Source organism: Barbatula barbatula (assembly GCF_947034865.1).
Source record: "Barbatula barbatula genome assembly, chromosome: 14".
Lineage (NCBI taxonomy): Eukaryota > Metazoa > Chordata > Actinopteri > Cypriniformes > Nemacheilidae > Barbatula > Barbatula barbatula.
The window spans coordinates 1,616,477-1,642,289 of NC_136777.1; the positions used below are offsets into that span (position 1 = coordinate 1,616,477).

The 25,813-nt window shown below is 38.0% G+C and overlaps 1 protein-coding gene across 1 annotated transcript in view; it reads right to left on the reverse strand.

Annotated features, from left to right (window-relative positions):
• The window catches only part of itga9 (integrin, alpha 9), a 57,785-nt gene that overhangs the window by 4,468 nt on the left and 27,504 nt on the right, over nt 1–25,813 (reverse strand). Inside the window, exons 16-26 of the mRNA XM_079473027.1 lie at nt 11,802–11,954; nt 11,360–11,436; nt 10,727–10,874; nt 6,986–7,072; nt 6,805–6,884; nt 6,255–6,344; nt 5,460–5,568; nt 4,996–5,103; nt 1,955–2,080; nt 1,717–1,836; nt 1,264–1,359 (exon numbers count right to left, since the gene is read on the reverse strand). Of these exons, the coding sequence (XP_079329153.1) occupies nt 1,264–1,359; nt 1,717–1,836; nt 1,955–2,080; nt 4,996–5,103; nt 5,460–5,568; nt 6,255–6,344; nt 6,805–6,884; nt 6,986–7,072; nt 10,727–10,874; nt 11,360–11,436; nt 11,802–11,954 (1,194 nt within the window). The remainder of the gene's footprint in view (nt 1–1,263; nt 1,360–1,716; nt 1,837–1,954; nt 2,081–4,995; nt 5,104–5,459; nt 5,569–6,254; nt 6,345–6,804; nt 6,885–6,985; nt 7,073–10,726; nt 10,875–11,359; nt 11,437–11,801; nt 11,955–25,813) is intronic.

The window sequence follows — 25,813 nt, forward strand, 5'->3', positions numbered from 1 at the left end:
TAATTATTAAACGATTATTAAATTATTAAGATCTATTAAACTTTAATAGATTACTTTCCAAAACAAAAGTCATGTCCCGTTTTAATCAGAAGTCTGAAGGTATTATCGTCTACACTGTAAACACGTTTTCCCTGTTTTCTTTTACGGATATTTCATGTATGCTGCAATTTTATAGAATTATTTTTTTAGCTTTTTTTAATATGGTAAGGAACATCAAATCACAGAAAAGACAGCAAATTTACCAGAAAAACTGGATTTTACAGGGACAAAATGTAATGTTTCTTGCACACCAGCGGCTGGACAAATTCTGTTTTTTACAAAAACATACAATAACGTTGAACGATATAGTGGGGTTAAAAGCGTCTGAGACCATGCTGAATTGTAGGTATTGTAGTACTTAAAGTTCATTTGCAAAGACAGATCATTTATTTACATTTTTCCATAATCATGTTTTTTGGTGCATTCCAAATAATAACAATCAAACCGCAGTTAGTAAAAATAACTAAAACAGCTAACTTAAACAATAAAAACTAAATATATATATATATTTTTAAAATACCAGTTTTTGCAAATGAACTCTTCACTCAATAAATAAAAATATGTTTTATGTATTCTAGGTAAATAATATAAAAAGCACGAGCTTGCGATGTTGACCAAGTTACTTTCATTGTACAAAAGTCAGATTTCTGTTGTTTCTGTGGAACATCATATTTGTATTAAATTTGAAACGAAATCCAAACAGAATGATTTTTGTATTTTTTAAAGAAAATTTTACATATTTTGACATCTCCCGACGTCTTCAGATCACAATTAAAGATATTTAGGTGACATCCGAGAGATTTTCAATAGACATCATGGTTAGTGTTACTGTCAAGGTCCAGAAAAGTACTAGAGACATCCTTAAATTGCTCCATCCGTTCATAGTGGCTCAATTGATTCTTTTCTGAAGCGACGAGAATGCTTTATGTGCGAAATACAGACCAAAATACTGACTTTAATGGATATATTCTCTGTCTTGTCAGTGTACGGCACGCGTTCAAGAGAGCACTTCCACACATGTGGTGGAATATATCGATATCTGATCCGATATATGATGTCTATGAGGAGGCCACGATATCTCTCGGAAGTCACCTAAAATATCTTTATCTTTATCAGGTCTTAAAACATGTTGAGCGCCACGTGAGTGAGCGAAAAATGACACAATTTAGATTTTGAGGTGAACTTTTCCTTTAAGCGGATTGAAGGATTGATTTGATGTCTTACAGAAATGTCGTTAGGCAGTCCGTTGGACACCTCCACGGCTCTGTCGTCCAGCTGAACGTGACCTCGAGTCACAATCTGGATCACTGAGGAGCTGTCCTGTAAACCACACACAATGATAGACACACATTTACACTATTAAAACACACAGCTACTCTTTATATAAAGTGTCTGTTGAGACTACAGAGCAAATTTATAACCAAGATAACCAAGATAGTTTTCTGCATGATAAATTTTTTTTTTATAATTTGGTAGAAATATTGTTAGCTGTTCACAGAATAAAATAAAAATAATCATTTAACACGGGACACACACCTAATATACTAATATAAATAGTATATTCAGGAAAACTGAATATCATTTTGAAATGGTGGCTTTATATCTCTTCGTGTTATATCCAAACACTGTTAGGAACTTAATGTACTTTGTAGTTTTCAAAATGTAAACATGACGTACCCTTTGTAGTATTTCAGTGTTCAGTAGCATTTGCACATCTATACTTGTGGTGTCTTCTTTAGCCTGAGACGTCAGACTGCAGGAGATTGTTAAACAGGATCGTCCCGGCCGGTCACAGTCCTGTACACACAGCATCACTGTTAGAGATGTGCATCTGCTCTGACAGCTTCAAGTGGCGTGGATGTGTAAACATGAACGTTTTATTTCACACGACATTCAACAAAACCTTCAGTCGTACCAAAACTTTTCTGCCGGATTTGGTGAAGAAGGCAAAGATGGTGTGGAATATGTTCTCTTTATCCTGTGGGATGGTGCAGGGTGTCGGGTTCTTGTGCCACGTGCAGTTTCCTCGACCTTCTGATACCTGCAGGCACACAGGAGGATAATATAACATCATACCACAAAAGGTTAAGCAAAAACATATATTATTAAATTCATTATTTGATTTTAAGAAAAAAAAATCACTGTAATCCCCCCTGTAATTTTCTGTTATTTTGTTTATAGATTTTCCACGTAAAATGTAAAAAGAAAATAATTTTACAGTTTCTATTTGTAATGTATTTTTGGAATACGGTCAAAAAACTTTCCAGAAAAATTATGTAATTTTACAGGGAAAAAACGTTATTATTTTATTTTTGGTTTTCTTTAAACAGTCAAAAACTGCTAAATTACAGAAAAAGACTATTAAAAAATTTAAAGACAAACAGTGGGAACATTTTATATTATATATATCCTTATATCCTGTAATTTTACAGGAAAAAAACTATGATTTTACAGTATATTACTGTCGCTCTAGCTGAGAGAAAATTTCATTTTTTGTACATATTTTTTAACAGTATACCGTCAACAGTTTTGGCTTCACATCCGCTGTAAACAGGAGATGTGGGACTTGGCTTCACGGGAACGTGTGATGGTTGGGTCGGAATATTGGACGTTCACGGACGTTATAAGTCGTCCACTGATCTGAGACCTGCTTAGCTATTCTAATCACAAAAGGAATTTAAGTCCCAGCAGGATGTGAGAAGCTTTCCTCTGACAGGGCGCTCCATCTGGAGTGATTTAATGTCACGCTGTTCCTGCCCCGGGGAACACTTTACCTCTTACCAGCATTCTCTCCGCTCAGACCTCCACGGAGGAACCATCTGAAGCTTTCACATTGTCATGAAGTTGCAGACGATCTCACACGTGATTCTACCAGCCTGGCGAACAGTGCGTCATTCATGGGCTTTTCTCAAGAGAAATCTCTGGTGACTTTAGCAAAAGTTTCCATTTGCTCTCCATTTAATCTCAGAAATGATTAAGTTCTCATCCGTAGCTCTTCTTTCTCATTTAGAGCCGTGTGTGTTTTTATAGCGCTGTGTGTTTGTTTTGTCAGTGTGAACCTTTGCTTCTCTTTATTTGTGTTACTCAGGGTACGGTACACTGCCACTGTGCTGCAGGTTAGTTGGGGTGATCGGAAGCTTTTCCCCAGGTGTCTCATTCCAGCCTTCCGTGCAAGTCATCTAATGGCATGATAAGTGATTCCATATGGTACATTCAGGGTGGGATAAAGGTCTCCCCCGTCTACCCGTTCACAGTACACAGACTGATCCCGGACCTGATCTAGCTTTATGGCAAACGTATGGGTTAAACTCATAACTTATGTGCATTTCTGCTCATTGTGACACTATCCTCTGTTGTCTAATAAACCCTGAAGTCTCTATTAACTATTAACCTGAGGGCATTGACATTACTGAACTCTCCTGACCGACCACACTGTATGACGACACAACACGCAAACAGATAAATCTACATAAAGGGCATCTTCGTATATTACTATATTACTTTCATGAAAAACTGGATAAATAAATGCAACTTTATAGTAAGTACTGTTGCTAACATAATGCTCAATTGACCAACAGGAACACTTTGGTGAAACAATGTTATAAATGTAACCTGTCACATCTCCAAATATATATTTTTTTCATCGGTCACCCCTCGCGTTTGTCTGTGGGTTTTGCAAATGCTTAACCAATGAAAAGTGTTGAAATTAGCTTGTCAACGTTAACAGCACAATATTTAATAATTTAATAATATCAACTTTTTTTCATAAAATGTTGCAGTTTCGGAGAAACAAGGTTATCACCCAAAAATGTCAATAAAAATGAACATAGGGTATATGTGCAATGTCACGTGACTAAACTGGTAAACGGGTCTCGTTTCATCCGCTTGTTGGAAAAAGTGTATTAACCGTATTAACTGTCAACGATATCTATGGATTTATAAGGTAATCTGCCAACCTAGCTAGCTGTTTCCATTTTAAGGCGTTTTGTGCTATTTTAATATTCAAAAGTCTGCGAGAAGAAGAAAAAAGTTTATATATCAATCTGTTTACGCGATGGACATCGATTTGATTATTTTTGGTAGCTAATTTAAAGGCATTTTGAGTTAAACAGCCCTTTCTGTAATGGACACAAAAGACTTCTGATTCGATGAGACTTGTTTCTGGTGTCTGCGTGTGACGTTCCGCATAAAGCCTATTATCGAAATCCCAACTCCCCTGGGAAAGACCTCATGATTGTTGTTAAAGTCCCCGTGAACAGGAAGTCCTCGCGATCATTTTTACTTCCGTGTTTTGAGGCATTTCCGGGTGAAATGGAATTTCCAATGAGAAAAATAGTGGGCGTGGCTTTCGTCTTTCCCTGCAATTTGATTGGATGTATAAAAACAGAGGTTGCATTTTGAAATGAACTGGCAACAGACTGACAGTTGAAGGGGAGGAGTTAACGGATGCTCCGACCAAGGCGTCTAACATTCGTAATTTAAGACGGATAGTCAATACAGGACAGAAGTGCAAATGGATTTTAGAAAGAGAATGACCTACATTGATAAACTATTTACAATAAACGCTGCAATATTTCATGAACGTATAGGTATTGTCATTTTTCATTTCACTGGGACTTTAATAATGTGATTGTCTTGTTACATAGCTTAATATATCTAAAACTAAATTGACTTCACAAAAATTAAGTCAGAATAATCATTTAAAATGGCACCATCAATTATTCCACTTTGACAATAGTTATCATATGTAAATTTTTTCGTTTATGCACCATAAATAAATAAAAATCCAATACATATGTTGAATTATTTAGTGACAAAAGAGGTCAAAATATATTTCAGGGCATTTTCAAAGAAACCATCGCTTTGTCCTGCTCCACGTATAACTGTTGTATGAAGGTGTTGAGACATGAATCTATCTGAATAAACAGTGAAGTGACAGCGTCAGGAGAAACTCACGTGTGTGTCGATGATATGAAACATATCAGCTCCGTTGCCAAGCAGACGGTTGGGTATCCTGATGTCCACAGTGGAGCCTGGAAGTCTGCTCGGCCCGTTGTTTATCACCTACACAAACAAGGCAAGGAAACGTATAAATGCTGGGATCTGTCTGTCATGCACTCACACACACAACTAAAATAAACAACAATGCATTGATAATCATTATCATATTATGTATGTAGATATTTAAAATATATAGTGGCTAAAAGCGACATATTCACCTTTATTCAGATATAATTTTAGGTGTATGAAAAAGATTTTATATGCATGTTGTTCAATTGTGTTTGAAGTGACGATACCTTTGTAAATGTGTTCACATTCTCTTAAAATCACTAACACAACCTCTCATGGCCTGTTGCTTCTGTCTTATTCTGCACATCTCAAATGCATATAAAACACATCCCATCATCTGGTGTTGGTACCTGAAAGGTGAAGTTAAGAGGCTGAAAGCTGCAGTCCAGGTCGTCCAGACGAACGAAGCGTGAAGGCTCGATTGAGTTTCCATACACGAAAGACGTCGGGTTCACCACACTGCAAAAACAACCACACGATTACTATGAAAATCCTTCATTGTATTATTTGATATTTCTCTCTTGAACATGAATTATCTGACCCTTCAACTGTTATTCGTGTGTGTCAGTGTGTATTTGAGACAGTTCACTACTTTAGTAAACAATTCCATCTTGTATGGTTGCAAAACGGCCCACATTTATCTATAGTGCATAAGTTTGTACTTAAAATCTTTGTTTCTATATTAATGAGTGAAAGATTCTGATACACAGAGCCAGCATGTTGAATATAAAACAGACGTTGCTCTGGTTTGGATGTTTATGTGTAAGTTCAGTTTCTGGCTCTCATTTAAAAACATTACAGTGAGGAGTGTGTCACTATCTGCTCGTATATCTCCATGCAGAACATTGTGTAAATACGAGTGTTTTAGATAAGCCTGTTACCCTGAAATACTCCAGAACAGCAACAAAAATTGCATCTATAACAAATGTGTCTGCGTTTATCAGCAGACGTTTATCAATGTAACGCTCTTAAAGCTGTTAAAAGGAAAGTTCAGCCAAGAATTAAGAGTCTATCATGTACTAAACTACATGTCTTTTTTCTTTCTTTAGATGTTAACAGAAGTAAATAGTTAGTGATAGTAATCGAAAACACGGAGGCCTAAAAGGATTTGGGGGTTTTATGTCAATACGGAGTGAAAATCTTACCCTGTGATCGTGGTGTCCACCTCATGGATCAGTGGTATGGACAATTCCAAGGTGTTGTCGTGAAGTTTGCTATCATGTTCTGGATTAGCGCTGAAGAAGAAATAGCATATGAAACTTTGTATTTATTAGCTGTTAGTTTAGTAAACTCTTTCCAAATCACATAAACAGAAAATTAAGATGTCCGTGGTCACATCATCACGATGCGACATTTCACATCGAAGACTTTTATGTGTCGTGTTTTTAGGATGGATTGTACAGTTTTGATTACTGTTCCTACTGTGAGACGGCCAAATGTGCATTGTGGGAGTCTGCTTTTTCATCATTTATCGTGTTATACACGTCACTGAGCAAAGAAAACACATCTGCCCCGCATTAGATGAACATCAAAACCACATCGTTTCCCCAAATAGTTGTAAATGTCTAAACTATCTTCGATTTAAGTGTACACATTAGGGTATGCGCTTATTCTGGCCAATGGTGTGGAGCATGTTTATTTAATATCAAGAAATCTTGTGTACGTCTGATTGAATCAAGGCTGTTGAAAGCTCACCTCCGGGCGTGTACTAAAAATACAAGCGTCTCATTTTCGCCAGACAGATGACTTGTGTCAAAAAGCACTGACAGATGAAACTGAGAAAAAAGAAAAGACGTACAGGGTTAAAAGTCTGATATGAATGATGGATAAAGTATGTGGCTTCAGAAAACGATGGATTGTGGGTGTGTGGCGTTACCTTCGTCTGAGCTCTCATGAAAGGAAATCCCACACTGCACTTCAGGAAGTCCAGTTCCACCAGAACACAGGAGATGCCTTTCTCTTCCTGCACACACAACACACAGAGAATACACCTGTCAATCACTTTATACCATTTATAATGAAGCAGAGAGGAAAACCTGAACAATAGCATCCTTAACATGTTATAAAACAAATCAGACATTCCCCAAACATCCACTACCCATATGTTGTTCTCCAGAAGAACAGTAAGAGGCAGAACCTCAGCCAGAGCTGAAATCTTTCTCTAAACATCTCTGAACCGCACCGGCTGGTTAGTGTAAACAATTAAGCTTTGACCCGCGAGTGAGCATTCCTACAGCGAGACTTCATAAAACTCTTCTTTTAGAAAGTGAAACAGAGAATACATCAAACCAGACAACATCACAGTGATAGAGAAGCACGTGTTCCTCATCCTGAGGTTCATATTGTGAGCTATTTTAGGAGAAGTGTAGCAGGAATAACAAGAACGGCTGCTGGATGAAATATCAATAAACAGATGGAGGAGTGGAAATGTTTGTAAAAGTCATTTTTCATGCACTTGCGGCTCTCTGGGGACGGGTTTGAGGTTTGAGCCACATGTATCGTGTGGTTTGAGGCGTTTAGAAAGACACCCTTGTTGCCTCGGCTCTAACAGGTGACACATGCACGTTTTCTTATTTTAGAAATGAATGAAATGACTAAAATAAGCACTTTTACACTTTCTGGCTATAGTTCAAGAAGTTTCCCAAACATGTGAATAATATGATTTGACCACGCTTGCATTTCTATTTGAATACTGAGCAGCTGAAACATCCTAACAAAGTATCCGTCATAAATCTTTAAACATGATTTTTTCTTGCCCCAGAGATTTGACTTCGTCAAGTCAACTTAAACAAGCAACACGTTGGCACGGCGTATTCTCAAGCGCTGCAGGACAACACGAGGTCGTGTCTGTGCAAACAGTTGGTCTTCCTGTGGAGGAGGGCAGGGATGTGTGTGTTTACCCATCAGCCACCTGGTATGTTGTGAAAGAGCAGAAACATGAGGACGGTCTCCCCCGTGACACCATCATGCTTCATTCATTCTGATTCTCTCTGGGTTTATTTCATACTGTATGTGAGGTTGAGGATTGTGATTTCATTGATCAGTCATGGGCATCGTATATTTGGCTTTCACATGAACTCACACTCGATCAAGATACTTTAAATCTCTTAGTGCAGAGTACTAAATTAAGGTTTATTGTAATAAATGATTACCTTAATAGAAACATAATAACATACTAAAATAAAATAAAAACAGGAAACTAAGTACGATTATAAGTTCAAGTAAAGAAAGAGTACAAGTACTAGCAGTATAAAAACTACTGCATTAGCGAGTTTACTACTATGAGTACTTTGAAGTGTACTTAATCTATCAGTACACTTATAATTTCACTTGCAGTAAATTTGTTAAGATCTTGTCATTTACTCAAAGTTTCCTACTTTTACAATTAAAGTTTACTCAAAAGTATACCTTCATAAACTAATAAGTGGACCAGTTATGTATTTTTGAACCGTATTGCATATACTTTACACAAAGAACTTAAGTTATTAAAATAAGCATTCTTATTCTGTGTAAACAAGCAACAAAGAGGCCAGTCTTTTGAAATGTAGTTTCCATAGAGCTTTCAAATGTCTTTTCATGAATATTTGAAAACAAACTTGTAAAGAGCGCATGAGGAGATTTCTGTGATGCATTAAAATGGCTGTTTTTCTCAGCATCACTTTGCCAAATCTGTCCACTCTCCTTTCTTGTATTTCACGATACAAATCCTGATGTTTTGGTGATGATATTCCTAGTCGCTGCTCTTTGATCTATGTGTTATTTCACTGAAACATTAACTGATCTCAAATGATGTGTATCTCTGAATCAAACGTTTATCTCCAGCCTGCTCATTTACCGCTTCATTAACCCTGAGAGAAATCAATACACTGCGAATGGTCTCGCTTTACCTGTTTAAATCTAATAAAAGAATAAAACTTTGTTTATCAAACTAAGATTTCCTCACCAGAGGAGCCCAGGGTCACCTGAATGGTGTGATGGAGCTTCTGAAACCAATTTGCTTCTGCACGTGGTTTGCGTTGCAAGACAAACACATGAACGACGGGACTCACGATAAAACAAGAGCCGACGCAAGTTCACACTTGGCATGATGTGACCTCAGCTGCGCGCAGACGGTTCCATCAACACAGACAAACTTCTCACCGTGTAACGAAAGCAGTCTTACTGCACGTACAGTTTTATAACAACAAATAACGTGTGCCCAGTAGTCCTATCACAACAAACATCCACCTGACGCCCTGCATGACTCCCATTCAACACTTATAAAGGATTTAACTCGTACTAGAGGCCGGCGACCGTAGGACGTCCAGCAGAAATGATCCAATGAAATTTAAGACTGTAAAACAATGTTAGGAGTGCTATTCCTGAATCAAAACATAAACAAGAGGATATGAATGATGAAACTGGAGCACTTTAAAAACAGATTCAAGATAAATTATATGTATAATAGCGGAGGCGACTGAACTTCCAGGATTCAGTAAGAAAACAAATGGATGCCTAATAGTGAAAAGGAAAAACGTGATCGAATGACTAAATAATCTATACACTCTTAAAAGTAAAAGTGCTTCACGATGTCATAAGAGAACAATTATTTGGCGAATGGTCTGTTAAAGACCTGCTCACATCCGAGGTACCTTCTTGTTGCATTAAAGATTCTTCGTATAAAAAATAGCTCTTCAGGGGCAATTCACATTTTGCCTCTAAAACCGCACGGAAACAAAAGCTCTGAAAAGTTGAAATATTTCCCTCTCGATGCAGCGTGGACGCGTCTAGAAAAATCTGCTCGCCACTCCCAATTTGCGCATGCACGCCTGTCGCATGTCTACATTTAATATAACTTGCGCAAAAGATGCAAAATGCGAATCACCCCTCAGACTATAAAAAGTACGAAAAAGTTATTTTAAGAACCTCTGACTGACTTTTGCAGCACCTTTATTTATAGAGATTAGTCGGATGTTATAGATTCTTTATTAAATTATTCAGGCAAAAATGGTCCTTCCATGGCATCGTGAAGCACATTTTTAAAAGTGTACAGAAAAGCCAACGCTCAGTATTATTTCAGGACATAAGCTGTAAAACGCAAAATCAATAAACTTCACAGTTGTAAGTTTGACCCACATGTCCAAACACTTTTGTGAACACTGTATCTTTTAAAAATATGACTATGAAATTGAATGCAGCATATTTTGCACGTTTTGGTTTAGCCGTTTGCTAAATGAATGCATTGCGTAACGTACAGGGATATAGTGTTTTCTTAGCAATCCCGAGGAGCTTTGTTCTACGCAGAAGAATCGATAGAGGAAATGTCCTTTCTTGCACTGCTGATAACTCCAGATGTTTTCCAGCAGGGGAAACAGAAGTTTCAGGATGTGTAACAAAACACAAATGCAGAATCATGTTGCAGACGGTCGGAGATAACATTCTCTGGCCAGATGTAAACGCTTCCATCACTATCTGTGCACTTCCTCTCACTTCCACAACTTCCCCTGCTGACCGACTGCATATCCGTCCATATTCTGCACTCCTTTACTTTCCGGTCCTCTTAAACCACCATTACTTATTGGACAGCAAAGTTTGAATTTACATAGACAGTAAAACATCCGACACATTGCTGACTTACTTTTTGTAAGTAGTTGATGTAGTGGACCTCTCTGGAGAAGTTTAGGTAGATGTTGGTATCGTAGGCATCATCGCCAGCATTAGAGATGGTTAAATTTATTGACACATTTTTCACTCCGCCCAGCGCGAGATGAGGTCTGATATAACGCCTGAGAAAAGATGAGAGATGCATAAATCACACGAAATCTCCAAACTTCACATTTTAAACGACCACGTCACAATGGAAGATATTTACTCGTTTCAATTGAACAAAATATATATTTTTAATGTTTGGGCGTGTTGACCCAGCCATGTTTTGTGAGACTAAACAAACAGACCACTCAACATTCGTGTTTCATCACGTATGATCATTCTTGCTTTGGTTTTGTAGGTACAGTAAAACGTGCTTTCAATTAGATTTGATGGTACATATATAGTGAAATCCCTCTCTCGCCCTTTAAACGCTGAAGGAAATGAATCAAATCTGCACATGACTACGAACAAAGAGTCCAGATCATTTCCTATCCAGACGGCAGGACAGAGCTCATAAATGACGTCAGGACACGCTGAGAGCCAAGCGTGTGTCCGCACCCACCGAGAACGAGACCAAAACCCGGTTACGTCAGCAAGTGATGGAGAAGAACAGAAGTTTTACCCTGAGAGAAGAACTTTCCCATGAAGCCTCAGATCGGCGGCACAATCGTCCGACAGGCAGTTCTTCTCAAACCACGTCTGTGAAGATTCAAACACAACACACAGGATGTTTACACAACGGTGCCGTCAGTATCAATCGGGAGGAAAAGCAATGCTAGGGGGCGCTGTTGTGCTAGACACACACAACTGGACATATTCCCACAGGTTTCAAGTGTAATGAATTAGACAGTGGCGTGTGTTTTTGTTGGACGCATTTGGACGCGTTCTCTCTACAGTAAAACTACGCCTGGTGCTGCTAATAGCCTCAGATTCCATCGTAATGGATTCCTGACGTGCTGAAAGATGCCAACTACAGTACACATGTCCTGAGGCTAAGAAGGGAAATCAAAGCACTATTTTAAACTATATATGATATCATTGTAGCACAATGAAATGATCCGAACCTCATTCCGTGCGGCGATCCTTTCTCCTTTTTTCCATCGCAGCACAGGAGTTAAAGAAGGAAGGTCACGGTCCTGCTGTCCATCCAGGATGTGTTTTCCTAAACTGTAGCCAGCCTCGAACACGATCGCAGCGAACACGTCCTTCACCTCTTTCTGTGGAAACACACATAAACACAAAACATGACGAAATGCATCTTATAACCAATCTGAAATTCTAGCTTGAAGTCAATGTATTCATGACTATTTCGTAATCTCAGTTAAACAACATTAACTGGATTTTAAACACTGATCTTGATATGACGGAGGGTGAAAAACAAGACAAAGATGTTTCAAAGGAACGTGTAAGTGTATTTTGAAGAAGACTGTAAAGGTAACATCACGAACAGTTGGATTAAATTATACCAAAATATGGTTATAGTTGACCACGCAATAGGTTAAAAGAACCCAGAATATGTTCATTTTCAACCCAACGGTTGGGTTTGTCAATTTTTTACCCAATGTTGGGTGCAGATAAATTACGATAATACCTGGAACACGGATCCAACAAACAAATAGGGTCCATTATGGTTCATGTTGACTTTAAAGAAACTGACACTCTATTCCATCCGCTAAAGAATGTTTGTATTAATGGTCCATATCACTCGTATCGCATCCAGTTGATGTCTGTATAACTAACCGTGCGCGGACTAAAACCATACGAGCGTTGAAAAGCTTTATAACCGCGGATCTCTGCAAAGCTTCACAAACCTCCCCTCGGCTCTGGACGCACGCGATTCCACCAAACTGTCAATCATTAAAGAGCCACCAAAAGCTATCAGAGGAACATCTGGGAAAAATCTGCTGGCAGTGCCCTGCCTCAACACACTTCATCTTCCAGTCTTTTGGCAGCGCTGATCACAGCTCGAGGAGTGTTTCCTTTGGCACACGACATGGAAATAGAGCGAACCCGATCAAATCTAGACATCCTCATTAGTGGATACTAGGAAGGGAGGATTGTGGGAGCAGCAGTGATCTTTTATGCGCTCTTTGTATATTAGACATAAGAGTATCGATGACTTTCATCTCACACTTCTGTGTTAGCACTGAGCACCTCTTCACTCGTTCTACTGTAACACATTCTCTGTTTCTCTGAGTTTTATCACACTTTCCGTTTATTCAGCCGCCCATCCCCTTCCTCAGCACCGACATGATACTGCAGATAGTGTAGTGTACATCCGGCAGACCTGCAGCATCACATGCGGAAAGAGTTATGACAGGAAAGAGAAGTGTGCTGGCTCACCGGACAGCTTTTATGTTTCCATGGAACACCATCAAACTGAACAAACATGTCTATTATGCAAAAGAGATCGAGACACCGATTACAGCGGCGTATTTACAGCCTATAAATAAAATCAGCATATGAGTTTGAAACATAGCATAAATATAGAAGGTTTTAAAGTGACAGTATAAACATACGTTACCTCACACATTCGCAAACAGTAGAGTGCCTTTAGATTATTTCTGATAACAATCAAAACAAACCGAGAAGAAAAGTTACTTGGCTAAACTTGTCTCTCCAATATTTTGAATTTAGACTGCAATAGCAAGCTCAACTGCTAGATGTCAATGTACCATACGCACAATACACAAATCGTTTATTTAATCAAATCGTTTTTAAAATACTATCATTATACTGTACAATAAAAGTATAAAATTAAAAAATATTAACATAAATCAAATAATATAACTATAAGGGATATATAACAATATATAAGAATAAGGGAAACAAAGATGTTCTATTATAGAAAGGTTCAGATATGGGGACCAGACCTTAAAAAACTGACCTGTTGTCTTTTATTTACTATATAAAAACAAGCATAGTTTAAATTTAGCACAAATAACGCTACTTTGATATATAACTTTTAACAATATTTTACAGTATGACAGAATTACAGCATTTGCAGTTGATAAATGAGATAAATTTTCATGAAATTAATGTCACTGCATCAAATATTAAGGCTCTTAAAAATAGAAAAAACATTTTCTTGATTTTGTGGTACAGTGTGGCCTGGTGATAGTTTTCATTCTCTGTATGAATCTAAACCAAACGAAAAATATAACAAACGGTTGTATTGTCATGATAAGCGATCACACATGATGAAAGTTTGTACAGTATTTGGTTACCACTATATAACATTAGATTTTGCTTGGGTATATAATACAAGTGAATACAAAGTCAGTAAATAAACAAATCTTTTGCGACTAAATGTACCATTAAATGACCTTTAATCTGCTGAATGTTCAGTGTGAACAGGGCGCTGGTGCACTCCTCAAGTCTCAGCTGTGATTAAAGTGGTATGTGTCAAAGTGTCTGACCCTCACCCGAGGGAGCCCTAAAGATTAGGAGCTGGACATGCAGACTGCAGGAACCGTTTCCATCGGCCACATGTGATTTGAGGGGCATGAATAACCTCTTGTCACTCAATAAAACAAGAGTAAGTGTGTACCAACTTCATTTACGATAAGCAACGTTCCAGAAATAATCTCCAGACAAAATGAACAGCCGTGTGGTGATAAGGACCGTTTTCGGAGTAATCTGGACTGATCAAATTCTTGACTCTATTGCACTTTAAAGACTCATTGAAGTGCCTTAAAATCCACAATTTTCTCCAATGTGTTGATGTATTTTCTACTAAAACAGGAAGTTAGAGCAATTAGGGACCGTTTGAATGGCTTGTATTGTAAAGATTGACATTTCTAGAAATGCAAAGCCCACATTTCAATGTCAAATGACCTGTTAAGTCATTAAAGTCATTTGAGCAAACAAACTGTATCCAGTGATGGCTTACACATAAAGGAGTAATTATTTATGCAGTTATTTGTTGTTTATTTCAAGTGGCAGTGAACTTTAATAAACATAAAGGTGCCAGAAATAGCCAAAAAGCCAATTAGCAAAACATAAAGAACAAACATGTTTACTTATCTACAGTAACTAAATTAGGACATTACATAGACTTCTATTGTTTCACAGCTATTACAACCTTACCCTAACCCTGTAAATGTATTTAAGTAAACGGTTTTGCTTGATTTAAGGTACACATTTGTACTGAAAATATGGTTAAGTAGATATTTGGTAGATATATAATCTCTTTTTCAATTTAGTTAACATTAGTTAATGCACCCTGAACTAGTATGAATAATTGTTTTGACATTAACATGCATGCTGACAACTACAGTATATTGCTCGTTGTTAGTTTATGAATAGTTTACCGCTTAAAAATGATGTTCATAGTTTACACATATACATTACATTTAAAAATCACAACACATTCCACCCCAAAAAATCATGTTTGAACATAATATTCATCGAAAATCTAAACATGAAAAGAGAAAAAAGAAGGCAACCGGACAACAAATTTGTAGGCTCAAATAAATAAATAAATGAATAAGCAGACTTCCTGCCCGGCCAATAATCTCTGTCGCTATCTTGCTCAACTCCTACTGAAAATGAACGACGTCCGGTGGATTTGTCGTAGTCTATCTTATTGGAGTTACTCCTCCTGTAAGTCTGGGAGTTGGAAACGGACCGGCTTCCCACTCCAGTAAAATCTCCACCGCAAACAGGAGACCCACACAGAGAAGACACAACAAGAATCTCCTTCACATGAGGAAGTACTCGAGGTCATATCTGGGCTTTTATTAGCCCGTTGTTAATGATCGCTCTTTCCATCCCCCTTTCCTTTCTCCCGGCCCTCCATCTTTTGCTCCACTATAAACTACTGTATTAATAGAACAGCGTGCCTCAGGATACGCTGGTGTTGATGGCCTCACGCTTTTGATCGCTGGGTGGTATCCGAACGGACAACTGTTTCTTACATGTCACGGACACACATGACCAGAGTCGAGCCAAGCAGGTCAGTCGCCACAGGGCTTTATTGTATGGGCTGCAAGACCTGCTTCCTTACATTGTTTTGGGATTGGCACAGTAAAAGCTTTCACGGAAAGACGCGACACAACTGCTTCCCATACATGAACCCAGCAATAAAACTAAAGAGTGAGAAGCAATGATAGCATTTTAAAATTCAGCGATTATGTTGCTTTACATTAAAAGCAATAGATCACACGGATATTCTGTCATCATTTATTTAACCTCATGTTGTTGAAAATCTGTATGTGACTCTTTCTTTCTTTAGTGGACCACAAAAGGAGATATTTTAAGAAATGTCTCTGTGGTTTTGTGTCCATGCAATGGAAGTCAACGGAGATCAATGTTGTTTGGTTACCAACAATCTGTAAAATGTCGTCTTTTGTGTTCTGCAGAAGAAAGAAAGTCATGTTTGGAATGACATGGGGGTGAATAAAAAGATTAAAAAATTGTTTTTTGTGAACTATCCCTTTAAGTATTTCATCCACAATACTCCAAATGTCTAATAAAAACGATAAACTCTGAAAAATCAGCTGCGTCTGTTCATTCCATCATTCAGTCAAGCACCTTCATAATAAACAACATGTGCATAACATGCAATTATTCGGGGAGCTGTTTGCAAAGCATGGTTCTTGTTAGGGAAGCATCATAATTATTATTGCTCATATTTTTGGTCAAGGGTTTTTGAAAAAAAAGCAACTGGAACTGCTACGGACACGAATTAAACTTACAGTAAACATTACTATGGTATTATGAACAAAAACAGTAAATCCATAGTCTCTTTATGTGAGAATTGCGTTACCAAACACTTAATAGATAAGCTGTCAGCAGACTTGTGTTGTTAGTAATGTGTTTCAAAGAGAACTATTGCTTTGAGACGTAATTCAACGCTGTCATTCAGCACTCATGAAGCAGGATTAAAAAACCTCTATAGCCACGAGAGCGGTGGATTCAGTGTGTAATTCATAAAGGGTTGGAGAACATCCATTCCCACATTCACCAGAGAAATAACCTCTCATATGTGGGGATCACTGAGTCTGACCTCATGCTTCTGAACATGGAGACAGCGGTGAAGAACACAGATGATTGGATGATGACGGCTTGTGCAGATGCTGCGTGGAGTTTTACGCAAAGACATTTTGATCAATGTAATAGAAAACAGAACTGATATATAGTTGCTCCTGTAGCTGAACAGTGTGGAGCATTGCGTTAGCATGACAAAAGTATTGATTTCGCAGCACGTCATGATCAGACAAGAACTCCTTTGTCATCAAGAACCATTTTACTTTATAAGGCTTTCGAGTAAATCCACGTTTTTCTTTTAAGAAATGCAGAGTAGGGGCTGTGTCCACCGATGCGCATTTAAACGCATGCTCCCACAATGCGCATTTTTTTTAAAGCACGGTGTTTCTGTAGAAAACTGTTGAAAAAACACGTCGGCCGCAGGCATTAATGCCTCGGTGGGCACAGCCCCTATATCTCATATAAACATGCCACCCCAAAATCAAAAGAAAACATTATATTTGCGTTAAAGTGATGGTTCACCCAAATGTGAAAAATCCATTCATCAGTTTATTTTACCTTCATGCCATTCCAAACTTGACTTTCTTGTGCAGAACACAAAAGAAGATACAGTATGTTGAAGAACGCTGGTTAATCAAATAACACCGCCCCCGTTGACTCCCGTTGTACCACTGAGACATTTCTCAAAATATCTTCTTTTGTCACAAACAGGTTTGGAACAACATGAGGGTTAATAAATGATGACTGAAGTTTTATTCCTTTAAGACAAAACATACCCAGTGTCTATAATGTCCGCACCGTGGTGTCAATCTCATACCTCTAATATCAAATATAATATCCCAACGTTTTGGGTCAGATACAGTATGTGAGCCAGGCAGGATTCATGAGATTTACAGCAGCAGGTTAACTTTCTGAAGAATCTATAAAGAATACATTCTCCAATGGCGTAACTCATCAAACTCTAAAATCCTTTCTTTCATAAAACTGAAAGAAAAAAAATGTAATGTATATCATGCGCTCTGGTACAGCTAACTTGTCAGTTTATCTTGAAGATATAAGCAGGGCGGCTGAGCTCGACTCCTTTCAGCTCTTTAGGGACGGCAGATGATGTCATCTTCACAGGCAAAGACCGTGATTGGCCCACGGTCACGTGACTTTCACCAGTCTGTTCCAAGTGTTATTAAATACACTCATGCAGTCGGCACAAACTGGGGCTTTGTTGAGATCAGGGCCCTTCAAGCTAAACTCACACATCCTGCTATTAATTTGCTTGTTCTGTGAGATCTCCTTTTATGGAAAGAAGTACAGTACGTATGACATGGATTTAGAGTTACGTTAAAAGAATGAACTTTGGCAGCACGAGGACTCCAGCAAAATATAGCTAAAACACATTATTAATGCTGCTCGGAAAATACAAATCCAATGTCAGGGCCAGAACAGATGGACCTTAAAGAAAAAAAATGCTACAAAGCATATGTCTTGATTCATAAAATGAGCATTTTTTGTCGTAAGAATAAAGTGATATGCTTTGTCAATGATTACACTTGCTTGCTCGTTTTGTAACTGTGTATGTTTATCTATAAAATACACTTAATGGGACTATCAGGACCTCACATTCTATTATGCTATATACTGCGCATTCTATACCCTGTATATACTAGCATGTGTTAAACGGCATCTAAGATCACGTTAGCTAAAATTTTAGCAAGCGTTATTACGTTTTATAATACTTGTTGTGTGTTACTATGCCATAATATTTGTGAACCTCTCCCTTTCTAGTCACTTTGTCCGCGAATAATGAAAAAAGTTTTTAATAATGAAAGCTAAAGTATGGCCCGATTTCCATTTCCCATCTTTTCCGTGCACATATTCGTGATTTTCAATTTATTGCGGTAATTGCGGCAGGCGTGCAGAAATTAGGGGGCGTCGTGAAATGCATGTGGTGCAACGCAAACATTTTTGTAGGCGAGTCGGTGTCACATCGAGATGGAAATAGTTCCACTTTTTGGACTGTTGCGAGTGCACCGCGGGTCATTTGAAGTGAGAAACCGGCGCAGCACACATTTTCAGCGTGGTTTCAGAAGCGAAATGCGTATTAGGCCTAAGGGAGCTATAACGTAATTATATTAATTATTCTTAATAGCAAATAAATGTCAAAAGGATGATTCTGGCTCAATACACGTCCCTTGTGGAACAACCAAATAGACGCATTAAACATCATGTCAAATATCATCTTTACATTGCGACAGCCTCGCGGTTGTCTTACATCTCCAATGGTTTTGTTTCGAGAATTAGTTTTCTTTTCAATTTTTTCTCTTAAATTCTTAATTGTTTTTGTCTTTGAAGTTTCTTCCAAACTTTTTTTCTTAAATTAGAATTTAAGGTCCTACAATGAACAAGTGACACTTCAAGAAATTGAGTTATTCACGTATTTCCTTCACCAGACCCAAACAGAACATGATCGTACCCAAACATCACAGTACGTCACCTGCTCAAGTTGAGACAACGTCCCATATGAAACCAATAATATCATACATAAAGTTAACACCATTTATGGTCTAAAAAAATAAATCAACTGCACATCACACTAAGGTCTCTGAATAGATAAAACCGCCCTTGATATACAATAAAAGGTTCTCATCACTAAACCTGAACCGTGTAAACCCTCAGCGTGGAGGTATTTCTCAGATCATCCTCCAAAGTCCACAGGTTCGTCTGAAAGTGATGATAAATTACAGACACTCATTCCTGAGATGTTAGTCCATGTACAGCAATGTCTTATTTCATAAACAAATCAAACCAGCGGCTCTCCATCACCTCTAAAGCTGTGCCAAAGCACAAAAGAACCTCGCCATGCCAAAACTGAACATAATTGTGCCGTCTGGTGAAAGATATGATGCAGTTTAGTGGTTTGGAGGAATAATGCTTGTAGCTCATTTAAAGACCCAATGAAATGCTTCAATGAATGCATTTTTTTGCCTGCGTTGAAAAAGTGGGAATATCAAAAGGCTTGTGTCTCCTTTTATTGTAGTTTGAAAATACAGTCAGAAAAACTATTTGTTACTTGCTATTGTTAGCATCTCTGAAATGTGCTAAAGAGACTTGACCGTATAAAGTTTTTGCTCTCTCAGCATTGCCTAGTTTGGCAACACATGTCTGCGAGCCGTGACTTTTGTTTCTCATTGTTTTCTATCAAACCTAGTCAGAATATTACTCATGAGAATGATGGTAGTTACACATGTTGGAGTGAGAACAGAAAGGACACCCATCACTTCAGCAAGCTGAACGTCGTCCATCTTTGGACACGCATAAAATACTCACAATGCACGTTACCCTGACTGAACATTTGAAGACACTTTGTACAACATACATTCAAGAGAATCTACTACAGAAGTAGTAGACGGTAGAATTTCAAACACTACAAATGTTTCATATCTTAGATACTGAATTGGGTGACTACTGTAAGACAAGAACACGGTACACAACAATGAAACGGTTCCTGTCCTGATGTAAACATCAAATACAATACTATGTGAAAATATCTTTTAAAGGCTCGTGTACATCGTGTAAAAGGTATTTAGTATGTGACCCTCTGCTGAAAACACAGCTGGGCTTTATAAAGCTGGAATGAAGGTGCCATACACGCCTGACGTAAACGTGCACATGGAAAGAGTTTTTCACTGCTCTCACACGCACTTATTGTCCATACAGGCCGACACAGAGTCTAACAACACATTAAGGGCTGAATCTCACAAAATCTGTTAAGACAGGTCCATGTCACAATATCAAAAGGAAATGAAGTATATTTACACCATTTTATGGCAATTAAAAGTAATTATCACCTCATTGCAAAAAACAAATGACTACAACAGACACGAGCAGCGCGACAACACAACAAATGCCATGTTCTTAATTGGTTTGTCATGTCGTGCCGGGTCCGGTGTAGACAGGGTGTAAGAGTTACAGACAGCTGTCCTTGCAAGATGTAAGCACTGGTCCAGAAGCACTTGGCGTTTCAGTATTTATTTATTATTAGTGTTTCTTTTTACACGTACATGTGTCATTAAATCTTAAAGATATTCGTTTAACATTTTAAATCTGTTATATTATTTTGTTGTATTTTGTTTAAAGATTTGTGTAACTGAAACCGGAAGCTCTGGACCAGAATTGTTTACTGTTGTATTTGATGAACTGCCTTTCCTTAAAGCTGGTTAAAAAACCGTAATAAGAACCTAAAGACTACAGATTCAAGAATAGTTTTTTTAGTTTTTATACCATTCATTGTTATAACCAGTGGTGTAGTCGAGGGTAAGCGCAGGTATGCGGCGTATACCCACTTCTCAATCAGTCTGCAATGCGTATACCCAGCTGTGTAGTCCAGGGTATGCGTGGGTATGGGGCGTCTACACTCGCTAATTTCTCCACGGTGTGCAATAAAAGGGCAAACTGAATGCAGTGCTGCCAATTTTGTAGAAAAAAACGCCTATGACTGATCTCAGATCTGATCTACCTCAATCTAATTGAGGGCGGGAGCTGCTCAGAAGCCCAGCTTGAGGTCAGTGTCAACTGTGAAAGAGCGTAATGCAAGTAGCTAAATGTTTGACAACTGTATTAATGCATCACTTTTAAATGAATACTTGTTTATTGATCTTGTTTCTAGATTATTTTAATTTGACATATTTTAAATGAAAAACCCAAGTATCTGCAACTTTTGAAATTTGATGTCAATGGCTGTACTCAAAAAGAAATTCTGCTATCACTCATTTACCTTTGTGTCATTTCAAACCTAAATGTTCATTTATGAAACATAGATTGCATACCAATCTGGTATATTTGTATAAAAATATTGACCATGTTTTCTTTATTTTACTGATGCGGACAATCATCAGACTGTTGTAACTATTGTTATAGTCTTCGAATGCACATGTCGATCAAGTGTTTTTGGACTTCTAAAGTCCTGAGAACTGCCCTGGTCGTCTCTTCATATAGTCTGACACAAAACTTCAAAATGTGCATAAGAAACGGGTGGTGGAATCCGGCTACATTATAACACCGGTGCATTCGTCCTTTGCTGGGCCACTTTAAAACCGGGGTCGTAAATTAAGAGTATATACCCACTTCTTCAGGCATCACTACGCCTCTGGGTAATACTCATATAGAGCTTTATCTCATGTCTCGACTGCTAAAAATATTTTCTGTAAACTTGCTTTGCTACAAACTGTGAAATCATCTTCAATGAGAACAATGACACTTCTGCAAAATAAAAATGTCAAAGTTGAATTAAGAGGAATAAGAATCAAACTGCTTAAATGTCATAAAATGAATCTGAGAGTAATTAAGGTTTTGTTTTTTTGGATGAAATGTGACCTTTGACTTGTTTTAACTGGTTTCAACTGATTCCACAGAAGAAAATGTTATCATAGTGATAAAAGGACGACTAATTGCTTAAGGGGCAGCTGGGCCAAGATACATACAAGCACCAAAAATATCTTGTTATTTAGCAGGACATCCAGCAGTGTTTTTTTTCGGAAAAAGAGCATCAGGCCCTTGAACAGTACAGTAATATTTCCATTACTTAACATGTCCTCTGCTGTTTCTTTGTCTACATTAAGACCTGTATTAACTGATATGCTCTGAAGCTTTACTCTCTGAGCAGGTGGGTCACGTCTAACACTCAGTAAGTGTCGGGAGAGAGAACTAAATCCTTGACTCCTGCTCCTCATTCCCAGAATTCCAAGCCAGTCCCCCTCAATCCACCCCTTCCCTGATCTCTGCTCCGACTCATACATTCACTTTATTTGCTCAAACATGGGGCGCTCCCGCTACAGACCCAGGAAACAATCCCTGTAAAGAGTGGATTAGGATCAGATCCTTTTTTGGTATTGGCATTGGTTTGGCTCTTCTAATGTAACGCGAGTTGGGGGATATATGGCTTTAATCACTCTTACTCCCTTCCATCCAATCCCAAAACACTTATCCGTCTACAATCTTGTGTGAACTAAGTATAAGAAACTGACCTTAGTCTTAAGTCATCATACATGGCATCATTATCACACTGAATCTGCAGCGCCACATGCAAATGATCATTTACATGAGTTTGATACTTAAATGTGGCTATTGAAAAATAATGCAAACACAACAAATACATTTAAAGAGACTGTGTAACACAAATTTTTTTAGTAGTCTCTCAGATCATAGAGTATATTCATGATCATATACAGGACAGATTATTTATATATGCCGTATATATATATATATATACACGCACACACACTTATATATACAGTAGATATTTACATGAAAATAAACAAATCATAAATACTTAATCATATACAGGACAGATCATATGTACTTGATAGTAAAGAGAATATATCAAATATATATGATCATATACAGGACAGATCATATATATATGAGTATGCATCATATTTATATGCATGACGATACACAGGGCAGATTACATATATGTGATCGTATACATGTACATATAGAGTACATGATAATGCACACTAAACTGAGAAATCCATCAAACATATTCAATTAACAGTGAGTTCATATATGTATGAAATATCTCTATATGTACAAGTTCTGCCTTACAGTTCATAATAGTAGCTTGAAGAAAGGCATGAACTGAACTGTCTAAACATGAAACTGCGTGTTCTGTAATGCTGATAGTTTTATCTCCGCTATGCAAACATCAGTATATCCTGATACTTCAGGACAGCAATGACAGATGTTTCCTCTGTCTGATGAAAACAACCCTCTCTCTCTTTCTCTCAACAGGTATTGCTTTGGCTTTTGTGGAAACTATTAACTTGGTATTAGCACCTATTGCAATTTTACTCCTATTTGACATATCGCTGTATCGCTGCCTGAACTCTCTGTAAGTCGCGTTGGATAAAAGCGTCTGCTAAATGATGAGATCGGGACTCAACCGGACTGCAGTTATTCTTGGTCTATTGTTCTGCTAATGCAGCGCTTCAGCCTGAATCTACTGCACGTGGCCTGTTAAATAAACCGGGTAACATGTACAGGTATATCACTAGTGCTTCAGTAGTGTGAACATTGTATTACATTCACTACATCGTGTCTTTAGACCTCACACTATGACTCCAAAGCCCTGCAGCCCTCAGATACGTTTGGATCATGTATGGGAAAACACAACTAGGAAGAAGAAAACCACGATTAAAATTCATTCAGATTTAAGACGCACGGCCGACTTTCCCTAAAATCAGCAAGGAATAAAACAGGCACTTGGCTTCTTTCCGTGAAATTTCCCTCTTAACTTCTGTGTTGGTCGCAGTTCGACAGAGCTCAATGTTTCCGAGTCCTTTCCATGACATTTATTGTTGGCATTATGTGATTTTGCGATTTAATATTTTTCCGTCACCATGTTTTATAAATAGAAGCTGGAGTTTAATAGGAGACAGCTGGTAATAATTATCTTCCTGCCCTGTGAATTCATTGTATCAGCTTTCTTGGCCAGGAGGAAATGAAGCTTGTGGAATGGCGGTGGGGAAATTGTGGCGTTGTGCGGGACGGTTATAGACGGCAACACAAAGCCGACAGTGTGGCAGGCAGCCTGGTCCTCTTACTGGGTCAAGACTATGAATACCATCAAATCACTGCTGTTCAACCTGACACTGTATATGTGTGAGTGAATGTGTGTAAGAGTTTTTGTGTTTGTGTGTGAATATACGTGTTGGTGAAAGTGTGTCTGAGTGCATATGTATGTGTATTGTATGTGTGTGTGTGTGTGTAAGCGTTTGTATGTGTCAGTGTGTAAGTTTCTGTATGTGTAAGAGTATGTCAATTATAAATGTTTGTTTCTGTGTAAAAGTGTGTTCATGTGAGTGTATGTGTAAGATGGTGTAAGTGTACAAGTTTCTGTATTTGTGAGTGTGTGTGTGTGTCTGTATGTGTACGTTTCTTTGTGTGTAAATGTGTGAGAAAGTGTAAGTGTGTGTGTATATATGTGTCAGCTTGCTTGTGTGTGTGTGTCTATATGTGTACGTTTCTTTGTGTGTAAATGTGTGAGAAAGTGTAAGTGTGTGTATGTGTCAGCTTGCTTGTGTGTGTGTGTCTGTATGTGTACGTTTCTTTGTGTGTAAATGTGTGAGAAAGTGTAAGTGTGTGTGTATATATGTGTCAGCTTGCTTGTGTGTGTGTGTCTGTATGTGTACGTTTCTTTGTGTGTAAATGTGTGAGAAAGTGTAAGTGTGTGTATGTGTCAGCTTGCTTGTGTGTGTGTGTCTATATGTGTACGTTTCTTTGTGTGTAAATGTGTGAGAAAGTGTAAGTGTGTGTATGTGTCAGCTTGCTTGTGTGTGTGTGTGTCTGTATGTGTACGTTTCTTTGTGTGTAAATGTGTGAGAAAGTGTAAGTGTGTGTATGTGTCAGCTTGCTTGTGTGTGTGTGTCTGTATGTGTACGTTTCTTTGTGTGTAAATGTGTGAGAAAGTGTAAGTGTGTGTATGTGTCAGCTTGCTTGTGTGTGTGTGTCTGTATGTGTACGTTTCTTTGTGTGTAAATGTGTGAGAAAGTGTAAGTGTGTGTATGTGTCAGCTTGCTTGTGTGTGTGTGTCTATATGTGTACGTTTCTTTGTGTGTAAATGTGTGAGAAAGTGTAAGTGTGTGTATGTGTCAGCTTGCTTGTGTGTGTGTGTGTGTCTGTATGTGTACGTTTCTTTGTGTGTAAATGTGTGAGAAAGTGTAAGTGTGTGTATGTGTCAGCTTGCTTGTGTGTGTGTGTCTGTATGTGTACGTTTCTGTGTGTGTAAATGTGTGAGAAAGTGTAAGTGTGTGTGTATATATGTGTCAGCTTGCTTGTGTGTGTGTGTCTATATGTGTACGTTTCTTTGTGTGTAAATGTGTGAGAAAGTGTAAGTGTGTGTATGTGTCAGCTTGCTTGTGTGTGTGTGTCTATATGTGTACGTTTCTTTGTGTGTAAATGTGTGAGAAAGTGTAAGTGTGTGTATGTGTCAGCTTGCTTGTGTGTGTGTGTCTGTATGTGTACGTTTCTTTGTGTGTAAATGTGTGAGAAAGTGTAAGTGTGTGTATGTGTCAGCTTGCTTGTGTGTGTGTGT